We start from the raw sequence: 18,295 nt of genomic DNA, 5'->3' as shown, positions 1-18,295 counted from the left end.
ATGCTTAAGCACATCAAAATTGATTCAGGCTAATGAGTAGAAAGGTGAGCGCAAAAGCCCTATACACATATTATGCATACATTAAATGAGTTCTTTTGTAGCAGAGTTTTCTTGATCAAGTGTTGCATTAATGTATTTTTTAATATAAGCCCTTGATAAAGGCAAGCATGCCAAAATGCATTGGGCATATTTACACACACACAAAAAAAAAAGGTAATGGGGTTGGCATAGAGGCGGCAGGCACCACTCTCTGCCTGTGTGTTTTCTTCAGAACATTTGTAAAGAGTTCTCTGATGGACAACTGAGCACATGCTGGGATGGAGCCTGTTGATATCATGTTGTACCACCAGTCTGTGCACATTCCTCAAATATATAAGAAACTGTATACATAGAGCTAAATCTCACTGAATTTTAAACTATTCAGTTCTCATAAATTTAACATAAACTTTTAGGACAATCTACACTTTTAGCAGCATATGCAAATTTTGAAAGCTTCTGCTCCTCCACTGAAAGATGGGTGAAGGGACAATTAGCACAGGGCAAGATACAGGCATGGGCACCCACAGGATTTTTTCCTGGGAGACAGAGAGCCAAAGTAATATTTGAATTATGTCAACAAATATACGTAACTAGCATGAGAGCTGGACCATAAAGAAGGCTGATCGCCGAAGAATTGATGCTTTTGAATTATGGTGCTGGAGGAGTCTCTTGAGAGTCCCATGGACTGCAAGAAGATCAAACCTATCCATTCTTAAGGAAATCAGCCCTGAGTGCTCACTGGAAGGACAGATCGTGAAGCTGAGGCTCCAATACTTTGGCCACCTCATGAGAAGAGAAGACTCCCTGGAAAAGACCCTGATGTTGGGAAAGATGGAGGGCACAAGGAGAAGGGAACGACAGAGGACGAGATGGTTGGATAGTGTTCTCGAAGCTACCAGCATGAGTTTGACTAAACTGCGGGAGGCAGTGGAAGACAGGAGTGCCTGGCATGCTCTGGTCCATGGGGTCACGAAGAGTCGGACACGACTAAACGACTAAACAACAACAGCAGAGAACTGCTGTACCATTTGGTGTTGATCTGGTATTTGTGACAGATTGGCAATGAGGCCTGGGTAGATCAGGCCTCAGAATAGCTAGTATTATACGTTTCCACCTCCCTTATTTTTCAATGGATAGTCTGGTTCTTCAACCACAGATAGACCTGCTGTCCTAATTATGCCCTTCAGTTCTTTCCCTGGCTTCCTCCATCATGTAGTACTACTACATGACAATACTGGGTTATTTTGCAGGACTGGTGTGACCCATGCACAGCCCTCCTCCCTATGATGCAGATATAATAGAGGCATACTCATTTTTTGTGCTTCAGTTTATTGTGCTTCACAGATATTGCTCCTTAGGAGGACATGAGTACAGCTGCAGGCAACCCAGCCGCTTCCAGGAGAAGGAAGCCACACAGAGAGAGGGGGGGGGGAGTGGAGCTAACTAGAGCTGCAACTTGGTTTTTCCCTTCCTGCCTCTGCAGCCAGGGGCACTATCTTTATAGGCTACAGTATGGTGTTTACATAACTTTTATATGCACTGGAAAACCAAAAAGATTGTGTGACTCGCTTTATTGCGATATTTGCTTCATTGTCGGTGGTCTGGAACCGAACCCACAATATCTCCTAGGTATGCCTGATTATGGAATTTATCTGTATTGGCAATAGCAGGGAAACTTTTACAAACTCAGGGCAGAGGAATCACTCTCTTTTTGTGCTATGAAACAAGACTCCAGTTAAAAAAGATCACAAACTCCCATTTTTTGCTGCTAATTTTCATTTTAGTGTACCTTTTGGCCAATCACAGCTACAATAAAACCCTGGATAGATGAATTGTTTTTTCTGAAGCAGCAATCACTCTTCTACCACAGAAGATCAGTATAAAAGCCTTAAAAATGAACCAAGACATTTTATAGGCAATGGATGTTTCGCTTTGGCCTGCTCTGTCTCTGATGGACTAGATCTGCTTTCCTAAGTGTCAGTCATTGCTATGACTTCATACATTGAGTGAAAAAAACACTGAAAGTTGGGAACAGGCTAGTCTGTAGCAAAACAAATGAGCTGAATAGTGCCTGCCCATTTTGCCTCATATCTCAGGTCTGACTAGAAAAAAATCAAGGGAATCCATGTGCAGGTGGAGATATGTGATTAACCCTTTCCCCACCTATTTTTCCTCTTGTCACCTGCAGATGCTTTTCACGGAGACAAGATCCTCAGGTTTGTGCATGCTGCATGCGGTTGCAAAAGGTGACTGGGAGGTTATTGCAGAGAGGGAAGGAAGGAAGAGTAAAGCAGCAATTATCAAGCCAGATATTGTCTAACTATTCTGACAGGTAGTAGCTCCCTGAAATATCAAACAGAGGTCTTCATATCAGCCGCTACCTGATCATTTTAACAGGAGATGCTAGGGAGTGAACCCGGGATATTTGGCATACAAAGCTTGTGGTCTACCATTAGGCTACAGTTCCTCCTCTCTTCGAGTTAAAGGTTTGGCTAGAGTTAACCGGGAATTCTTCTCATTACTGTTCACTGTCTTCCTAAGAAGCTGAGAGCATGCTGAATTTCTCAAATGAAAGACTTTGAACTTTACATAACACTGAAAGATCATTTTAAAACTATTTCTCATTTCAAAAGAATAAATCTCACTTATTCCTGCCTGAGATGACTGCCGCTTGCAAACCTTGTACCACTAACATTTGTCCTCCTAATAGTAACATTATAAAATAAGATGTATATTAGCAGCTGGCTCAGTTCTGGAGCACAGAAGCAGCTATTCCACTGAACCGTAACTCACATTATGATGAGTCCTTCTAACATTTTGAAGGGCCTGTTTCATGATTTCAGGTGTATTTTTAAAATGCCCAAATTTTAAAATTACATTTCCAGAATAGTCCATCCAGTTAAAGGAATACAGCTTGCAGGTCACAAGACAGGGTGGACTTATTTTGCTCTACCAAAATTCCCATTCTGCTGCAGCACAGCACTCCAAATTATGCTGCAAAGATCCAGGAAAGCTTGGAGCTTCAGTAAAGCTCCCCACATGCCAATTTCACACAAAAAACAAAGGGGTGGTGTTCCTGGCCTATTAAACTGCATATGGGCCCCCTTGATTCAATGCACTCAGGCTCTCTGTTAGGGATGGAGTAGAATTTTGTCTGGTTCACATTTTTAGCAAACTGACCTAGGGTGATATCCAGTTAAGTCATACTTGCACTTCTTGAATTGCGTGGCACAATTTTTTAATTTAATTTTTATTTTTAGGGGAGACATTTGTATCATTTTGTACCAAAACTGCAGAAGCTGACATAAACCACACCTGATTTGAACACATCTGAAACTGTCACTAGAAATACACTGATTCACCCATCCTATAGTGTATGTATGTACATGTGTATTTATAGGTGTGTATACTTACACATACACACATGAACTCTCTTAGCACATAGAAACTAGGGATCAAGGAGAAGGGTCTACATTTCCCCCTAATATATTGCACATAAACACATGCATGTGCCTAAAGATTGGCCTCCTGTTTTCCTTCAAAGGTGTCACCAACAATTCAGATCACATCCTGTCCCATAACATAAATAACTTTAAAACTGCCAATGGTGAGATTAAAGCAAAACAACATTGAAATATTTACTCAGTGAAGTAGACACTCTCTGAAGATCTATGTTTTACACACAACCATTAAAAGTTGTACACATATTTGTGTCTCGTATTTACCTCTCTCTCTCTACAGTTTATACCGAAGCTACTAATGCATATTGTTGCACTCATGTTTATATGAAAGTCTACTTATCAGGACAGAGTTGTAGGAAAGGCACCAGATTCCATAATAAAAATGGGCACTATCAACTAAGTACAACTTCTGCAAAACATCTACGCATTTAAATGGTGTTCACAATGAGGTTACAAATGAAAAGTAGTTTGGTTTCAAACTACTTAAGAATTTATTCAGTGTAATTCAGATAATAAACTGAACAGCTCCTGGACAGAAACCGAAACTATCCCACCTTTCCACTTCTCCAGTTTGTTAGGCAATATGTTCCATATAAAGCATAAGCATCAATATTATCTGCTCAAACAGAAATTGGAAAATAGGCAACAAGCACAAGACAAGAATAGTTAAATGCTTAATAAAGGACAGATATACATATAATTTGAAAAACAAACCTTATGCTCTCCTATTTAATAGTATATTGTCATCTTCCCCAATTGCTTATTGCCACTTAAACAAAAAGAAAGTGCAATACTTTCACTGAAGAGATAATTTAAATTATCTCAACAATTACACATATTCACAAGATACGATACATGCAGTGACCAAGCTATATTTTAAGGTACCTCAGATTAGAAAGTTTGTTGCATAGCCAGCTGAATTCTCTTTATAAAACCTTTTAAACTGCACTTAAAGAGCACATATTACAATTCCACTTGAAAATTCCCTCAGAGAACTCTTACCTGTGAGCAGCAGCTGATTTAAACAACAATGTGAGAGCCTCTTCCCACTTCCCTTTTTAGGACAAATTTATTCCCCTTTCAGTTCAGTACCTCTATGTTCTCTGCTGACCTAATTTTGTCTGTGATAAATGCCAGAGTTCGACTGGAGTCACTTGAGCTGCTGCAAGAGAAGAATGGAAGTCAAAAATGAATGCACTCAACATTCCTCCTTGACAGATTGCTTGTCAAGAGGCTAAAAGCCTTGGAAAGCTATAGGTGAGGTAAAGCATTATAATAGCCATCCTTTAGATTAAATTGAATTCCAGTTTTCAACTAATTACTCCAGACTCCAATAATGAAGTTAAAGCTCATTGAAACTGAAAGGTTCAGCATTTTAGTCAGGTCCCATGCATCCGGTATCAGACAGTAGCCTTTTAAGTCACTAGGAAAAGATCCATGGAAGCAACAAAACCAATCAAGCATTCAGACTCGGTCTTGGGTCAGACCCTACTTAAGTGGCCCTGGTCAACAACCTGTGTCTAGAAGATGTGGAATAGGAGCATGACCTTGATAATTCTTCTGAATCTCTCAGTAGCCTTTGATACAACTGACCATCTGATTTTTACAGGACGGTTGGTAGTGGAGGACATTATTTTGTGACTGGATTCAGGTGGTATGGATACTACTCAGCCACACAGGAATCAACTTATAGAATATAACAAGAACTCAGTCTTTTCCCCAGAAGAAGACTGCATGACCATGTATTTATTATTTTCATTTATTTATTCCATCTTTCACCTATCTTAGAAATCAAGAAGGCATCAGATGATTTCCCATCCAGCCATTGACAAGACCCAGCACTTCTTAGCTTCAGCAAAGATACTGCGCCATGTTCCCTCAGATAATGTCCTAGTACACAAAGATGATGTCATCAGTATGCTGGTGGCATCCAGCTTTGTTTTGCTTTGTAATGTGACTGTGGTTTGGCTCCAATCCCTGAGTGTCAGTAGTCAGAGGAGCTCAGCCTACACTCGAGTAGGACCCTGGTAGAGACACATGCCCAAATGACATGTTCTCTCCCTCCTGGTCGATTGTTCAGGAGCTTCAAAAGCCTTCTTCAGCCTGAACATCACAGCGACCGATGCCAACAGACATCGACATGCTTAGGGATCCGCAGAGTTTGTGCATCATGCGTAACAGACCTCAGCAACTCAGCATTTCGCCTAATCTACTTTATTTACATATAAACAGACATGAAGCACTGCAACATGGCTCCCTCTCTCTCTAGCATCAGACAGCAAAGAGAAAAAGAACAAAGTACAACAGTACAGTTACACAGTAACACAAACATCCTGTCTTCGTCACTTCCCACTCTGTGGAGTCAAAACTTATACCATCATGTGAAAGACAATAATCCCATGACTGCAATCACGGAGCAGGAATTCTAACAAGTATCTACACACAGTTAGGGGCGCAGTATGAAGAATACATCGAAGCTGAATCCTGACATGGCAAACTGTTGGCAAAAATATATTACTTGGTGTGAAGAGATATCAGTTTGTTACAGGGTCACAATCACTTTCATCAAAGGATGAAAAGAAACTTACTTAGCATAAAAGACCCTTTACATAGGGAAGAATGCAAATGCAGAATAATGAAATAAGTCCAATCAAGAGCAGTCCCATCCACTAACTGTGTGCAGCCCTCGGAAATGGGGCTTTCATGGTTACAAAGGTCCCCCACTCGTTCCCTAGAGTGCAAGTGCACAGGTTGGTAGAAAACGGCTTGGTTCTATATCTATGTTTCAGGCGGCAATGAATGCAACATTTCTCAAAATAATAAAAATCACCAAATTATAAACTGACAAAGAAAAGACTGCATATGCAGCAAAATATTTCCATATCAAACTTGATAAAATCCCACACACTCTTAAAGGCAAATTTGTGGAGACTTTAAAATGTCAATATTTAACAAGACATATGAAACTTCACCTCCACTTTCATAAGTGCTCATTTCTAAAGAAAATCAATATTTAAATGTATTACAGAGCAATAAAACATTGGCAGTGAGACTGCAAACAGTTATTAAAATGGGCATATCCATTAAAATGTGGGTAGAGTCATGTAATAAAGATATTTTTGAATTAAAGTATGTTGCAGTAAATCATTTCCTTATTTAAAGTTGTAGAAGCTAGATTAATGCTTATCTGTTTAATGCTTACCTAGCTCTTACAGTGCTTTGGAGTTTCAAAAGCTCCAAACATACCAGTGAAATTAGAAAATCTTTGAGCAATGGGTAAAATTTACCTAAGTTTTTTACACTCTAAGAATAAAGACTCTAGGAATTTGTTAACATGATTGCATACCACACACTGCACCAGAACCCCCAATGCAGTGACATGATTCTGTAATTTTCATGCTAAAAGCCAATTTATATTAAAAGAAAACAGAACTGAAATAATTTCCTACATTTTTCTGGCAACAAAAATCTTCCTAATACATGGGAAATATGGGAAAGATATTTTACAATGCTAATTGTAGGAATATAAAACCAGAATTTTTTTTTAAAGACTTAAAAAGGATTTTAAAGGAGTAAGGTAAAGGTAAAAGGAACCCCTGACCATTAGGTCCAGTTGTGACTAACTCTGGGGTTGCGGCGCTTATCTTGCTTTATTGGCCGAGGGAGCCAGCGTACAGCTTCCAGGTCATGTGGCCAGCATGACTAAGCCGCTTCTGGCGAACCAGAGCAGCACACGGACAGACCGTTTAACTTCCTACCGGAGCGGTACCTATTTATCTACTTGCACTTTGGCATGCTTTCGAACTGCTAGGTGGGCAGGATCCCCGTCGCGGGGATTCAAACCGCCAACCGTCTGATCGGCAAGCCCTAGGCTCTGTGGTTTAACCCACAATGCCACCTGCGTCCCTTTTAAAGGAGTAGTGAACTTAATTTGAGCACCACTGCAATAAGACTCCCTCCCCCCACCTCTTCTTGGAGGTAGGGGGAACCATGAATCTCAACTTGCTATCTTTGTGGCCAGGCAGCATCCAGCACCCTTGAGTAAGTGTTGTGGGCTCCTGGGTACTAATACCTGTGTCAGATTGTGTCCACCTATCTGCCTGCCTCCTGACCTAGCCCCACCCATTTTCTACCTTGAGCAGTGCAATGACCAATAGTGATGTTAAACACCACTGGATAGCTCAGCTGGTTAGAGCATGATGCTGATAATACCAAGATCGCAGGTTCAATCCCCATGAGACCACTGCATATTCCCGCATTGCAGGGTGCTGGACTAGATGGTCGTAAGGGCCCCTTCCAACTCTGAAATGATACCTGTTTTACAGCCAGCCATTGAAGATTACAAGACTGCTGCTGTCCAGCAAAGGCAAATTGGGATGCAGACACTGGTGGACCTGAAAGATGGCATTTGGGGAGAGGGGGTCCTCAGTTCTGGAGCTAGCCATGTCTTTGATACCTCTCATGAAGTAGGTGTGAGGCAGTGCTCTGATGGCTTTGTGCTGTGAAGCGGTCTATAATTTAACAATTATGACAACTTCGTCTACTATTGCAGGAACTGGCATCCTGAGGTGGTTCTCATTCCAAGATACAGGAAAATAAAACTTTAGTGAGAAAGTCTAAGTTTTGTTTTCTAAGTAAACTGGGTCAGTTTACACATTAAAATATCCATAAGTAAGTCAAATGATCAAGGAGGAAAGACCACATAAATTGACCCCTGCCACATGTTTAGGTTATTTAAATACTTCCCCAGCTGTAGAAGGGTGACACAGAAGAGGGGCAACTCCTAACTTACTTAGAAATGTGTAAGAAGCCAATAACAAGAGCCAATAACATTTAATAGCAACTTCATAATTAATAGGCTTAAATAATTTACATCCTGAAGCCTGATTTTTTGATGATTTAGGATTGTTGTACTAGATATCATAATATATATTTTTTACAAACTGGCATAAGAAACCCTGTAAGTCAACCCATGCTTTGACTCCTCACTTCTGTAACCCTGCACCTGATCCTTTATATACTCTTGCCAACAGTAGTCACAATTATAGCTTGTTTTTTACACAAATATGCACATCACTTAAATTTGGGGATTTGCCCATATGCAGACTGGGCATTGGTTGCAGCCAATGTAAATAATTACTAAAACAAACACACCCAGAACATTTTGAACAAATGACATAATTGGTAGCTGAATAAAAACAGCTGAATTTTGGCACAATTTCTTTCATATAAAAAGACCCTCGAAAACTAATTTAACTAATATTACTATTTTCAGCTATACATACAATACCGTATGTATTACAGGATTTTATCAACATACTGACTAAGCATTTAACCTATCTTATAATTAAAATTAAAATTTATGGTTCCAATTAGAACTTTAAGCATAGTAATGATAAAGAATAAAAGAACAAACAAACCTGATGTCTGAGAGAGCTCTTTGGGGAAAACCACATGCACACACATCGAAGGACATGGAGCAATATTCTATTAAGCCTTCGCAGTCTGAGACAGCACCTCAAAGTAATACACTGCAAACCACTGCCATGTGGTAATGCTTAAAACATATTGACAGTCTTCTAAAGCTTTTTGCCTTCTCCTGTATATATCACACCATTGATTTCCCTCCCTCTTTTACTGAACAGGCATCGCTTTATAAATGATGGGCATGAGATACCGTGGGAGTCAGAGTGAACATATTTCTGCTGAAGTTCAGGTGTCAATGGCCCATAGGAATAGTGGGTCAGGTGTTGGTTGTGTATTGTTTTCTGCTGTTTTACAAGTTAGCCCCTTCTCCTGTTTTTTTTTTTTTTTGGGGGGGGGGATAGAATTAAGTTTATGATGGTGGGTAGATGGATCTCACAGGTGCAGCACTTTGCAAACTGCTCATTTCACCCTGTAAGCAAAGTCAAAAGAAGGAAATGCCTTCCTACGTGTGCTTCATAAGTTAGAGGGGGGCAGCGAACACAATTAAGCTTATTGGATGCTCATACAGCTTACTGGCCAGTCACTCCTGGGTAGCCTAGCTGTGGATGAGGATGAAATGGTCCCTTTGGCATCTTGCACAGCCTCTCTTCATTGTAACATACTAAGTGCTCCCAATGCATCCAGCTTAGTTAAGCAGCAAAATGTGGCCTAGAGGAACACTGATCTAGATTTCACAAGAACAACAATATATCACCTTTATGTGTACTGTGGAGAGTAGGCTGGTGACTAGGAGCGGCTGCCGGGACCATATAACACCGGTCCTAAAGGATTTTCAGTGGGTCCCAGTACCTTTCCAAGCACAATTCAAAGTGTTGGTGCTGACCTTTAAAGCCCTAAATGGCCTCAGCCCAGTATACCTGAAGGAGCGTCTCCACCCCCATCGTACTGCACGGACACAAATACATCTGAAGGCAGCTCTGTATCGGGAAGTTTTAAATGTTTGATATTTTACTTTTTTATATATGTTGTAAGCTGAGTGTCTGGGGAAACCCAGCCAGATGGGTGGGGTATTATTATTATTAACAACAACTGTGGAGAACTCCTAATTTTTGAAGTTGTCTTAGCTTTTCCCACTTTACTTTCTCTGCCTCTTCTTTTGGTGCATTTTTCCATTGTTTCATACAAGTCTGTTTCATGAGCTCATTTTCCATCCTAAATTTCCATTCTAAATTTTGCACAGCGAGCTCTAGGGCTTTTACAGGTTTTATATCTGCTGCCATTATTTTTCTCTTTCTTGTCAGACTAGGCCTGTAACGCTATTGTTGTGGAGGGTGGGGGTAGTATTAATAAAATCAATCCTCCTGACTGGGAATATCCCCTCACTCACCCAGTTTAGGATATTCCAACATTCTTCAGCAAAGTTTATTTTCTTTCAGCAAAGTAAGCGGCTCCTGTTATGTCAAATAAAATTGTAACACAATAACATAGTGTCTGAGAGAAACTACAACAACATGAGACAAGAATGACAGTTCTCTAACTGAACTTAACTGAACACCTGAAGGGAGGGGCCAATTCCAGAGCACAACATAAAATCCCCGCCCACCAGATGACAGACATTCTACTAATCAAATTAGGCCCCAGTGTTTTCCTTACAGATAAATCCTAATTTTTGAAGTTGTCTTAGTGGCCACTGGATGTCACTCTTGTTCCACAGTCCAATTTTTTTTTTTTTTTTTTTTTTTTGAAGCTTTCTCCCCCACCATAGTGAGGTAAATAGACACAGTCACTTCCCAATATTAGCAGTTCCAAATTCATAAGCTGACATACTTGGTAGATAGCAACCATTAAGATAAATGAGATGAGATCCAAATGAATGTATGAGGATAGTCTATCCACAGTTAACATGGTTTGATTAAAGTTCATTCAAATGTGCATCTCAACCCATGACATCACATGGGTTAACTTATTTGTGAACTCATAGAATCATAGAATTGTAGAGTTTGAATGGACCCCAAGGGTCATCCAATCCCCTACAATGCAGGAATCTCAGCTAAAGCATCCAGTGGTGGTGGATTGTCCTCAACACAGCACAACCCCCAGGTTTTAAATGACTGACTCTCCTTGTAAAGCAGGATCTAAACAGATCCCAAAAATGGTCTAAACTGGGGAAGAGCGAGAATTTTTTCATGCCTTATTATATTTTACAGTTATTTAGAATAACTGTCCTCTTGGTGGTTTTATTTTAAAACCGACTGTTCTAAAACACTTGGAATGGTTTAAAAAACACTTATAAAAGAGAAACCATCTTGGCTGTGAGTTCTGGAAGATCTTCTCCCTGCCTTGCAGGCCTTTGTCCACCTGGCCTAGGAAGGCTGGGCCCTGACTATAAAAGCTGAGGCTGCTAAACAGACACTTGACCTGGGATATTGCTGGGAGGATGTTGTTGTTGAGGGGTGAGTGGCTTTTTGCTGTTTTTGGTATTTTTGTGTGCTTATTTTGTATGTTTATTATCATTTATGTGGAAATTGTTCAGTTTGGTTTGTGTGCTTTATTTTTAATTTTTATTTTATACAAATAAAATGATGTATGTATGTATAGGGACGCAGGTGGCGCTGTGGGTTAAAGCCTCAGCGCCTAGGGTTTGCCGATCGAAAGGTCGGCGGTTCAAATCCCTGCGGCGGGGTGCGCTCCCGCTGCTCAGTCCCAGCGCCTGCCAACCTAGCAGTTCGAAAGCACCTCCGGGTGCAAGTAGATAAATAGGGACCGCTTACCAGCGGGAAGGTAAACGGCGTTTCCGTGTGCGGCTCTGGCTCTGGCTCTGGCTCTGGCCAGAGCAGCGATGTCACGCTGGCCACGTGACCCGGAAGTGTCTCCGGACAGCGCTGGCCCCTGGCCTCTTAAGTGAGATGGGCGCACAACCCCAGAGTCTGTCAAGACTGGTCCGTACGGGCAGGGGTACCTTTACCTTTACCTTATGTATGTATAAAGGCTTCAGCCTATAACTTTGAAGTGATAATCCAGTCCAGGCTTAATTTTCAAATGCCTTGAAGAAAAAATAGATTTTACTTTTGTTTTCCTTTGATGGCAAGGAAAACAATAAAAGTTGAACATCATCCAAGAGAGTCATCAAACTTTTCAAATGTAGGACTCACCTTTAGCTGCATCCTGCAACTTGGGATCCACTTTTCCTTTTTTATAACTGTACGTCGATCCTTCTTCCATTTCACCTCTTTCCCCCTTATCTTCCACTTCCTTCTTTCGAAATGCTTAAAAGGTGGAGATATTGCTGGTGCAATCCGACTTCAACTGGGTTCCAGCTCACTGGTCGGGAGACCAGCCCAAGACACTGATCAGCCCAGAATTTAAAGACTAATTGTAAATGCTCTGCTTCTCGCTACATGTTTTAGCCTCCTATTAAAAAGAGATATAGAGTGGTGTCCTACCAGGTCATTTTTAGCTGGTGAGGCTCATAATTTGATTATCCAGACTTCTAAGTGTATTTGATCATTTTGGGGAGTAAATTGTTTCTTAGGATATGACTTCTGAAAATGTCTCCTCAGTTTTTGAAGCAGGGGCTCTCTTTTAGATTGGAGAGTAACATCTCAAAAATCAATACTGCCACACAAAGGGCTAATTCAATTTTATTATCAACTCTAATGTTTTGGTCTCTGGGGGGCATCACAGTATAGGAAGAAATTAGCTGTGCTTAATTCAGAGAAGAGAGTAAAATAAAACTATATATATATTTGTGTTGCTTGTATGTATGTTTAGGGTAAACGTTTCTGGAAAATGTTTTAATTGTTGCCAGCTGAGAATTAGAACCAGCTGATAGCAATAAAGTGGTGCTGCAGTCTTGTCTTCTTTTCTCCAACTGCTGCCACATGATGTCTCACCATCAAATGCCAGATGAAACTTCAGAGAAATGTTGAGGTTTTAGTTTAGGTGTGGGTTTCTTTAAGCTTCAGTTTCTCGGCAGCAATGGGCTTGCTTTGCAGGAGAGCGGGGAATAACCTTGCTGAGAGAAGATGGCTCCCTCCATTTCCATTTTGTTCTTATATCTTGAGAACTAGCCCTTTTGCCCTTCAACCTTGTACCTCATAAGGAAAAAAAGGGGAGAGGCTACTGCCATTTCTCTTCATGTAACACAGCAATGAAATTTTAGAGGGTCTCTAGATGCTACCAAAGAGAGACACCAGCTTTTCAGGAAGGTAGCTAGTTGTTGGAACTATTCTGGCTGTTGAACTATTGTGGCCCAAATGTATTCTTACGCTTAATCCCAGAATTCTGGGACCTTTCCCCATACTTCACTAGTACGTAGAGGGTCCCTCCCTGAAATATTAACTCTGATCAGCTCTATTGCTTGCTTATTCTTCTCAAAAAACAATAGTCCTCATTAATGCTATTCAGTGCTATTTTTCTAGAAAAAGAGGTGCCAGAAATCACTTGTTCTCTTATAACAGCAATGGCGCCCACCTGAGAGGTGCTAGAACTGAGTTCCAGCAAGTTCCAGCTGGGGGGGAAAGGCCTGGTGCTATTCAACTCGTCTCATGCACATAGATGGAATTGGGACCTTCTTGCTTCAGGAAGAGCAAGGCCTAGATGAACTATCCTTCCCCTGTGTGCCTGCTCTGCCTCTGTGAGGCACTGACAGGAAAAGGCAGGCCTGAGCAAGCACACTGCTGCTAATATTCCTGAGGTAAAAAAGTGTGGAAAAACAGGAGAGGTCTCAGAGAACACTTTTCAGTGTCCAGCACCATTACAGTCTTGGCATTTGTGGGCTCTAGTTGTTGCTGCAGGATGATGTTTTATGACTGCTGCAAGACAATGGACCAGGGACAGAGTGTAAACTCTTCTCCCTGTGCCACATGGAAACTTTGAACACACTTGTGAGTTTAGGCAGCTGAGAGGTGCTGAACCTTGGCTGGACCCCATTTCTCTTCTGATCCCTCCCAAGCCCAAAAGCAAAGAACTCATCCTGTGAAGAAACAACTGTAGTGAGGGAATACATGTATCCAAATAATGGTGCTAACTAGCTTCTTTTGCTTTGATACACAGGCTGTGTTACGATTCTGTCAAGCCCCATGAAGCTCCATCAAGAGTGGAAAGCAGCCTCTCCTCAGAAACATCCTTTCCTTCAGGCTTTAGCGGCTGGACACACCAAGCCCCATCCTGAAAGCGTGTTGCTCCGTCTTGCAAGTGAAATAGGCTGTTGAAATTGAATTCAAACAGTGTGGCAACAGATCAGAAACAAGCCGTGCTAGAAGCCTGTTAACCATATAGGCTGCTAAGGAGTAATTCTTCCAGGAAAACTTTCCAGGATTTCATATGTAAAGACTTCCAAACTGGAACCACTGGATAATGTTGCATTTCAGCTTTCTGAAGATTGTTTGTTAAAGCTCAATGTGTTTTAAAAGCTAAACCTATGCAGTCATGAGTACACAACACTGAATTTTATGGAGCTTACTCCTATAACTGCAGTCATGCCACATGATTGATCAAGGATGTGAACCCTGCCTACTCCCGCCAAATTCCACCATGCTATCTGTATAACCACCCTTTGCCAGAACCGAGTTCTCGCCAGCCTCCTGACATCACTCGCAAAAGGCAAGGCAAAAGATGGTGTTTCCTGTTTGGCAGGGGGTTGGACTCGATGGCCCTTGTGGTCTCTTCCAACTCTGATTCTAAGAGGTGAAGAGGGAGAAATGGCAACATTTTAACATGAGGCATACCCAGAATAAATTCCTGTGGCAAAGCACTGCTAACTATTTTACTTACCCAACATAAATACTTCTTAAAGGGACCAGCTGCAGGAGCATCAGAAATCTAGGCTGTCAGGACATTGGCTGTGGGGCCTTCTTCCTTGCTGGGAGCACACATTTGTAGAGGGGAGAGTCTAAGTCCTATACAAAGAATGTGGTCCCATCATATCAGAGAAAGTGCAAAAAGAGCAGATACAAGCAGGTACTCTCTGGCTAGTAAGGGAGATGGTTTTGTGGAGCTCTTATTATTATTAGTGTCAAGCATTTTTCTAAATACATATTTAGCATTTGCTGGGGAAGCCACGTGATTTCATTGTGTAATTTCTGACCAAGTGCAGCAAACTGTAGGCCATCAAGCACAATTCCTAAAACAAAGTAAGGTTTGAAGATCTAGTACTGTGTGTAATACTGTTTCCACATGATTACCTACCCACGTTAGGACATCATAAGTTTATTGTCTAATACGATTAGCAGGTTTTGGTCAATTTGATATTGCTGGGACTGAAAACAGTCAATGGAAATTAGTTTCTTACTAATCTTGCTGTTTCTAAGTGGCACTGAAATTGTCCTCATCAATTCGTCATTTAGCTGCAGCTTCATTTATGCAGTGAGCTGCTTCCTAGTGTTTAAGTAGAATTGCCACTCTGAAACCAGTAGCTTATCTAGCACAGCATCTTGTGTCTAGGCAGCACACAATCCAGCAACATTACAAAATGGAGTAATTGGAAATGTCACCTTAAATGTCTGACTTGTATCAGACACTGCTTTCCATAATAAAATACATGAAAGTAAGCAAATGTCCCCCATTGTCCCAAGAGAAAGAAACCTATTATTATATTCCTCCAGCCACATTCACTAGCGTTCACTTCTCCCTAGGACCTGCCTGTGCTTTGCCCTAAAGTGCCAACTGAGGGCCAGGATGCAAAAGATATCTGTCAAAAACTGAGCAAAGAAGCATAAACTTCAGAAATATCTATAGATCAGAGCACTCTTCCCGGTCAATTAGCATTATCCTAGTCTATTAGTCTGCATAGTTGCTGTATTGTCTATATGGGTCATATATGTAGTCTCAAAATAAACACCAGGTGCTTCATTCTACAGCAATAATTGCCAAATGGCATGTATGATGTCAGAAAATTGCAGGAGCCAATAAACACTATAAGTAACAGATGAAGAAGCACAAGAGCCCAGGGAAGCTTTCAGCATGCTGACATATTCCAAGTCCCCAAACTATACTTAAAAACATGCCAATACCTACTCTCCTCCCTCCACAGTAGTTCACTAAGCCTCACTGTTCATGTAAAATAGACCTCTATGATTCACAAACATACAGTTCATTTGCAACCAAAGTAGCCATAAATAAAACTTTTTTATTCTTTGATGTAATTTACAAGCTACCAGGTACCATGTATTTTACAATGGTCACTTTAAAATTGATGCAGTCACAGAATGGCCCAGACTGAACAGAAAGCTGTTGTTAATGAAGTGAAGGATCGTAAGACATAAGCAAAGTAATACTGTAACAGGTAGGTGGCAAAAAGCAGATTTGCCGTAATAAATCAGACTTGTAATGTTGCATGAGTTCTGGCTGATAACAAAAACTGAGTGTCATGCGATTCTCAGCTTTATTACCTGCAGTCTGGCTAATGTCTGTACAGTCCTCTTTCTTTCCTTGCGATTTATTAAAATGGAAAAGTTAAAAACTATAGCAGCAACAAGCAAACCCTGTGACAGGAAGGCAAGGGTTAAATAACTAAAAACAGTTTATACAGTGTGCTTAAGGAAGGTCTTCAGAGTTTATCTTCCGTCAGCTGGAGTTCGACTGAGTGATGACATGATTCGGGCAAATCGTTCGCACAGTTCATGGGTGGAATATGAAGGTAACTTTGGTGGGTCGTTGAAACCTTTAATTTCTGTAGAACAATCTAGCAATTTTGGCAGGAAGTCTGTCAGCTTTTCTTGCAAGTTGGCTGTAAAGAAGATGCATATATTTATATTTATCTGTTTGTAACTGGCCAATAATTTAAACTGTGAGTTATCTTTGCATGCAAATTTTTATTATTTAAAGGTTTCCTTTCCTTCTCATGGTCCCACTTGAGAAAAGGAAGCCTGCACTCTCTTAGCCATTAGCTGTTCTCTTAACCACATTTACTCTTAAACAGCAGCAACAGAAACAGCTCACTGGAACTTTAGGATTAAAATCTATGAAGAATGTGCATTGCTTTTATAGTAAATAAGGCGCTATCTTGCAGATTTCTGAATTATGCATCTCAAAATGTTCTTAAAGATTAATAAACTGATCACAATCTAACAGCTGAACAACTCTCTCCTTTCGTCCAACTTTTTAATTTTGTTTACTCTTCCAATATCATTCTTCCAACTTTAACAATACAGGCATACCATACCAATCTAAAGTTGAGATGCACCTTACTTAGACTATAACTGATATGCGGAAACAAACTTACTCAGAGTTCCTAGGAACACATCTTATTACTGTATACATATAAAAGTACAATTGTAAATAACATACGCTCCATTTCTTGTCCAAGGTATGAACACCATCGGTTTCTCATATCTTCTACAGCAACAATATCCTTTTCCTCTGTTTCATCCACCAGTAACAATGGCAAACATGGAACAATAAGATCATTCATAATTTCCAGTCCTTTATTCACTTCTCGATCATCTCCAGATTCAAATTGTGCTGCAGCACACTCATTTAATTTCTATGTATACCATGAAGAGAAAAATCAAACTGTTAGTGTTCATATTGTGTAATAGGTTCAAGTTACTAGTCCAAGCATTTGAGAACCAGGGGCAACCTATATAATCAAATACTTTTGCACGGTGCAATCTCTAAAATGTCATGTAACTGCTGATTTATGCAGTGGTATTTTTCTGTTAGTCTACTTACGCCAAGTGAGGTTACCTATGTGTTAGAAAATGTGAAACAATGTTTTTATATAAGCTAACAATAATGTTTGTGCAGTTTCATTCCATCAAATATTCATGGGAACCATATGCAATTCCTATCACGTATCATTTACTGGAACAGCTCCTAGAACCAAGTTCTTTTAAATCCTTGGTACTTCAATTTGCATTCTGGCAGTCTTTTTCCAGAATCACAAAATAACCCATTTACATCCGTTCCATGATACAACTGGTTTTGCTAAGCCATATGGCACCAAGGTTGCTCACCACTGCAAATGTCACCCACTTGTCCTATGAAATAAGCTGCACAGGACACACATTAACGTATGCTAAAGTATGATGCATAAGAATAACTAAAAGCAGAGAACAGTCCTTAGCCACAGACCTGAAACTAATTATAAGTTTGATACTGATTAGGACTACTGTTTAAAAAAGAAATCTGCAGTTTTTCCTCAAAAAATAAAATAAAACATTGTACATTTGGATTCCACTTACTAGTAAACATTCTCTTCTATAATGGGATATCAGTTCTTCATCATGACCTCTGTTTGAGCCTTTTGCTAAAAGTTCTTTGTTCTTATGGTAAGCACAGAGAAGGTACAGCAAGGCATTCTTAAAACTACAATAAAAATGAATTATTATTTTTTTAAAAAAGTACTAGAAAGGCATTTTAATGAG

The 18,295-nt window shown here is 40.3% G+C and overlaps 1 protein-coding gene and 1 long non-coding RNA gene across 14 annotated transcripts in view; both read right to left on the bottom strand.

Annotated features, from left to right (window-relative positions):
- Window positions 1-13,598, bottom strand: part of LOC307213857 — a 241,109-nt gene extending 227,511 nt beyond the window's left edge. Inside the window, exons 1-3 of one of the 11 annotated variants that reach the window (XR_013837735.1) lie at window positions 12,080-12,375; window positions 10,315-10,378; window positions 4,503-4,659 (exon numbers count right to left, since the gene is read on the bottom strand). This is a non-coding gene — a long non-coding RNA (uncharacterized lncRNA). Of the gene's footprint in view, window positions 1-4,502; window positions 4,663-9,433; window positions 9,542-10,314; window positions 10,509-10,580; window positions 10,604-12,079; window positions 12,376-13,400 lie in introns of those variants that run through there. The other 10 variants (XR_013837736.1, XR_013837739.1, XR_013837740.1 and 7 more) reach the window with 10 other exon arrangements.
- Window positions 13,599-16,036: 2,438 nt separating this feature from the next.
- USP25 (ubiquitin specific peptidase 25) overlaps window positions 16,037-18,295 on the bottom strand; it is a 60,997-nt gene continuing 58,738 nt past the window's right edge. For all 3 annotated transcript variants that reach the window (XM_079972019.1, XM_079972018.1, XM_079972020.1), the window contains 3 exons: window positions 18,113-18,236; window positions 17,217-17,412; window positions 16,037-16,656 (listed from right to left, as the gene is read on the bottom strand). In XM_079972019.1, the coding sequence (XP_079828145.1) occupies window positions 16,484-16,656; window positions 17,217-17,412; window positions 18,113-18,236 (493 nt within the window). In that variant the 3' untranslated portion in view covers window positions 16,037-16,483. The remainder of the gene's footprint in view (window positions 16,657-17,216; window positions 17,413-18,112; window positions 18,237-18,295) is intronic.

This window comes from Podarcis cretensis (genome assembly GCF_951804945.1).
Source record: "Podarcis cretensis genome assembly, chromosome: 4".
Taxonomy (NCBI): Eukaryota; Metazoa; Chordata; class Lepidosauria; order Squamata; family Lacertidae; genus Podarcis; species Podarcis cretensis.
The sequence above is the reverse complement of the archived record's forward strand: the minus strand, read 5'-3'. Positions and strand labels throughout refer to the sequence as shown.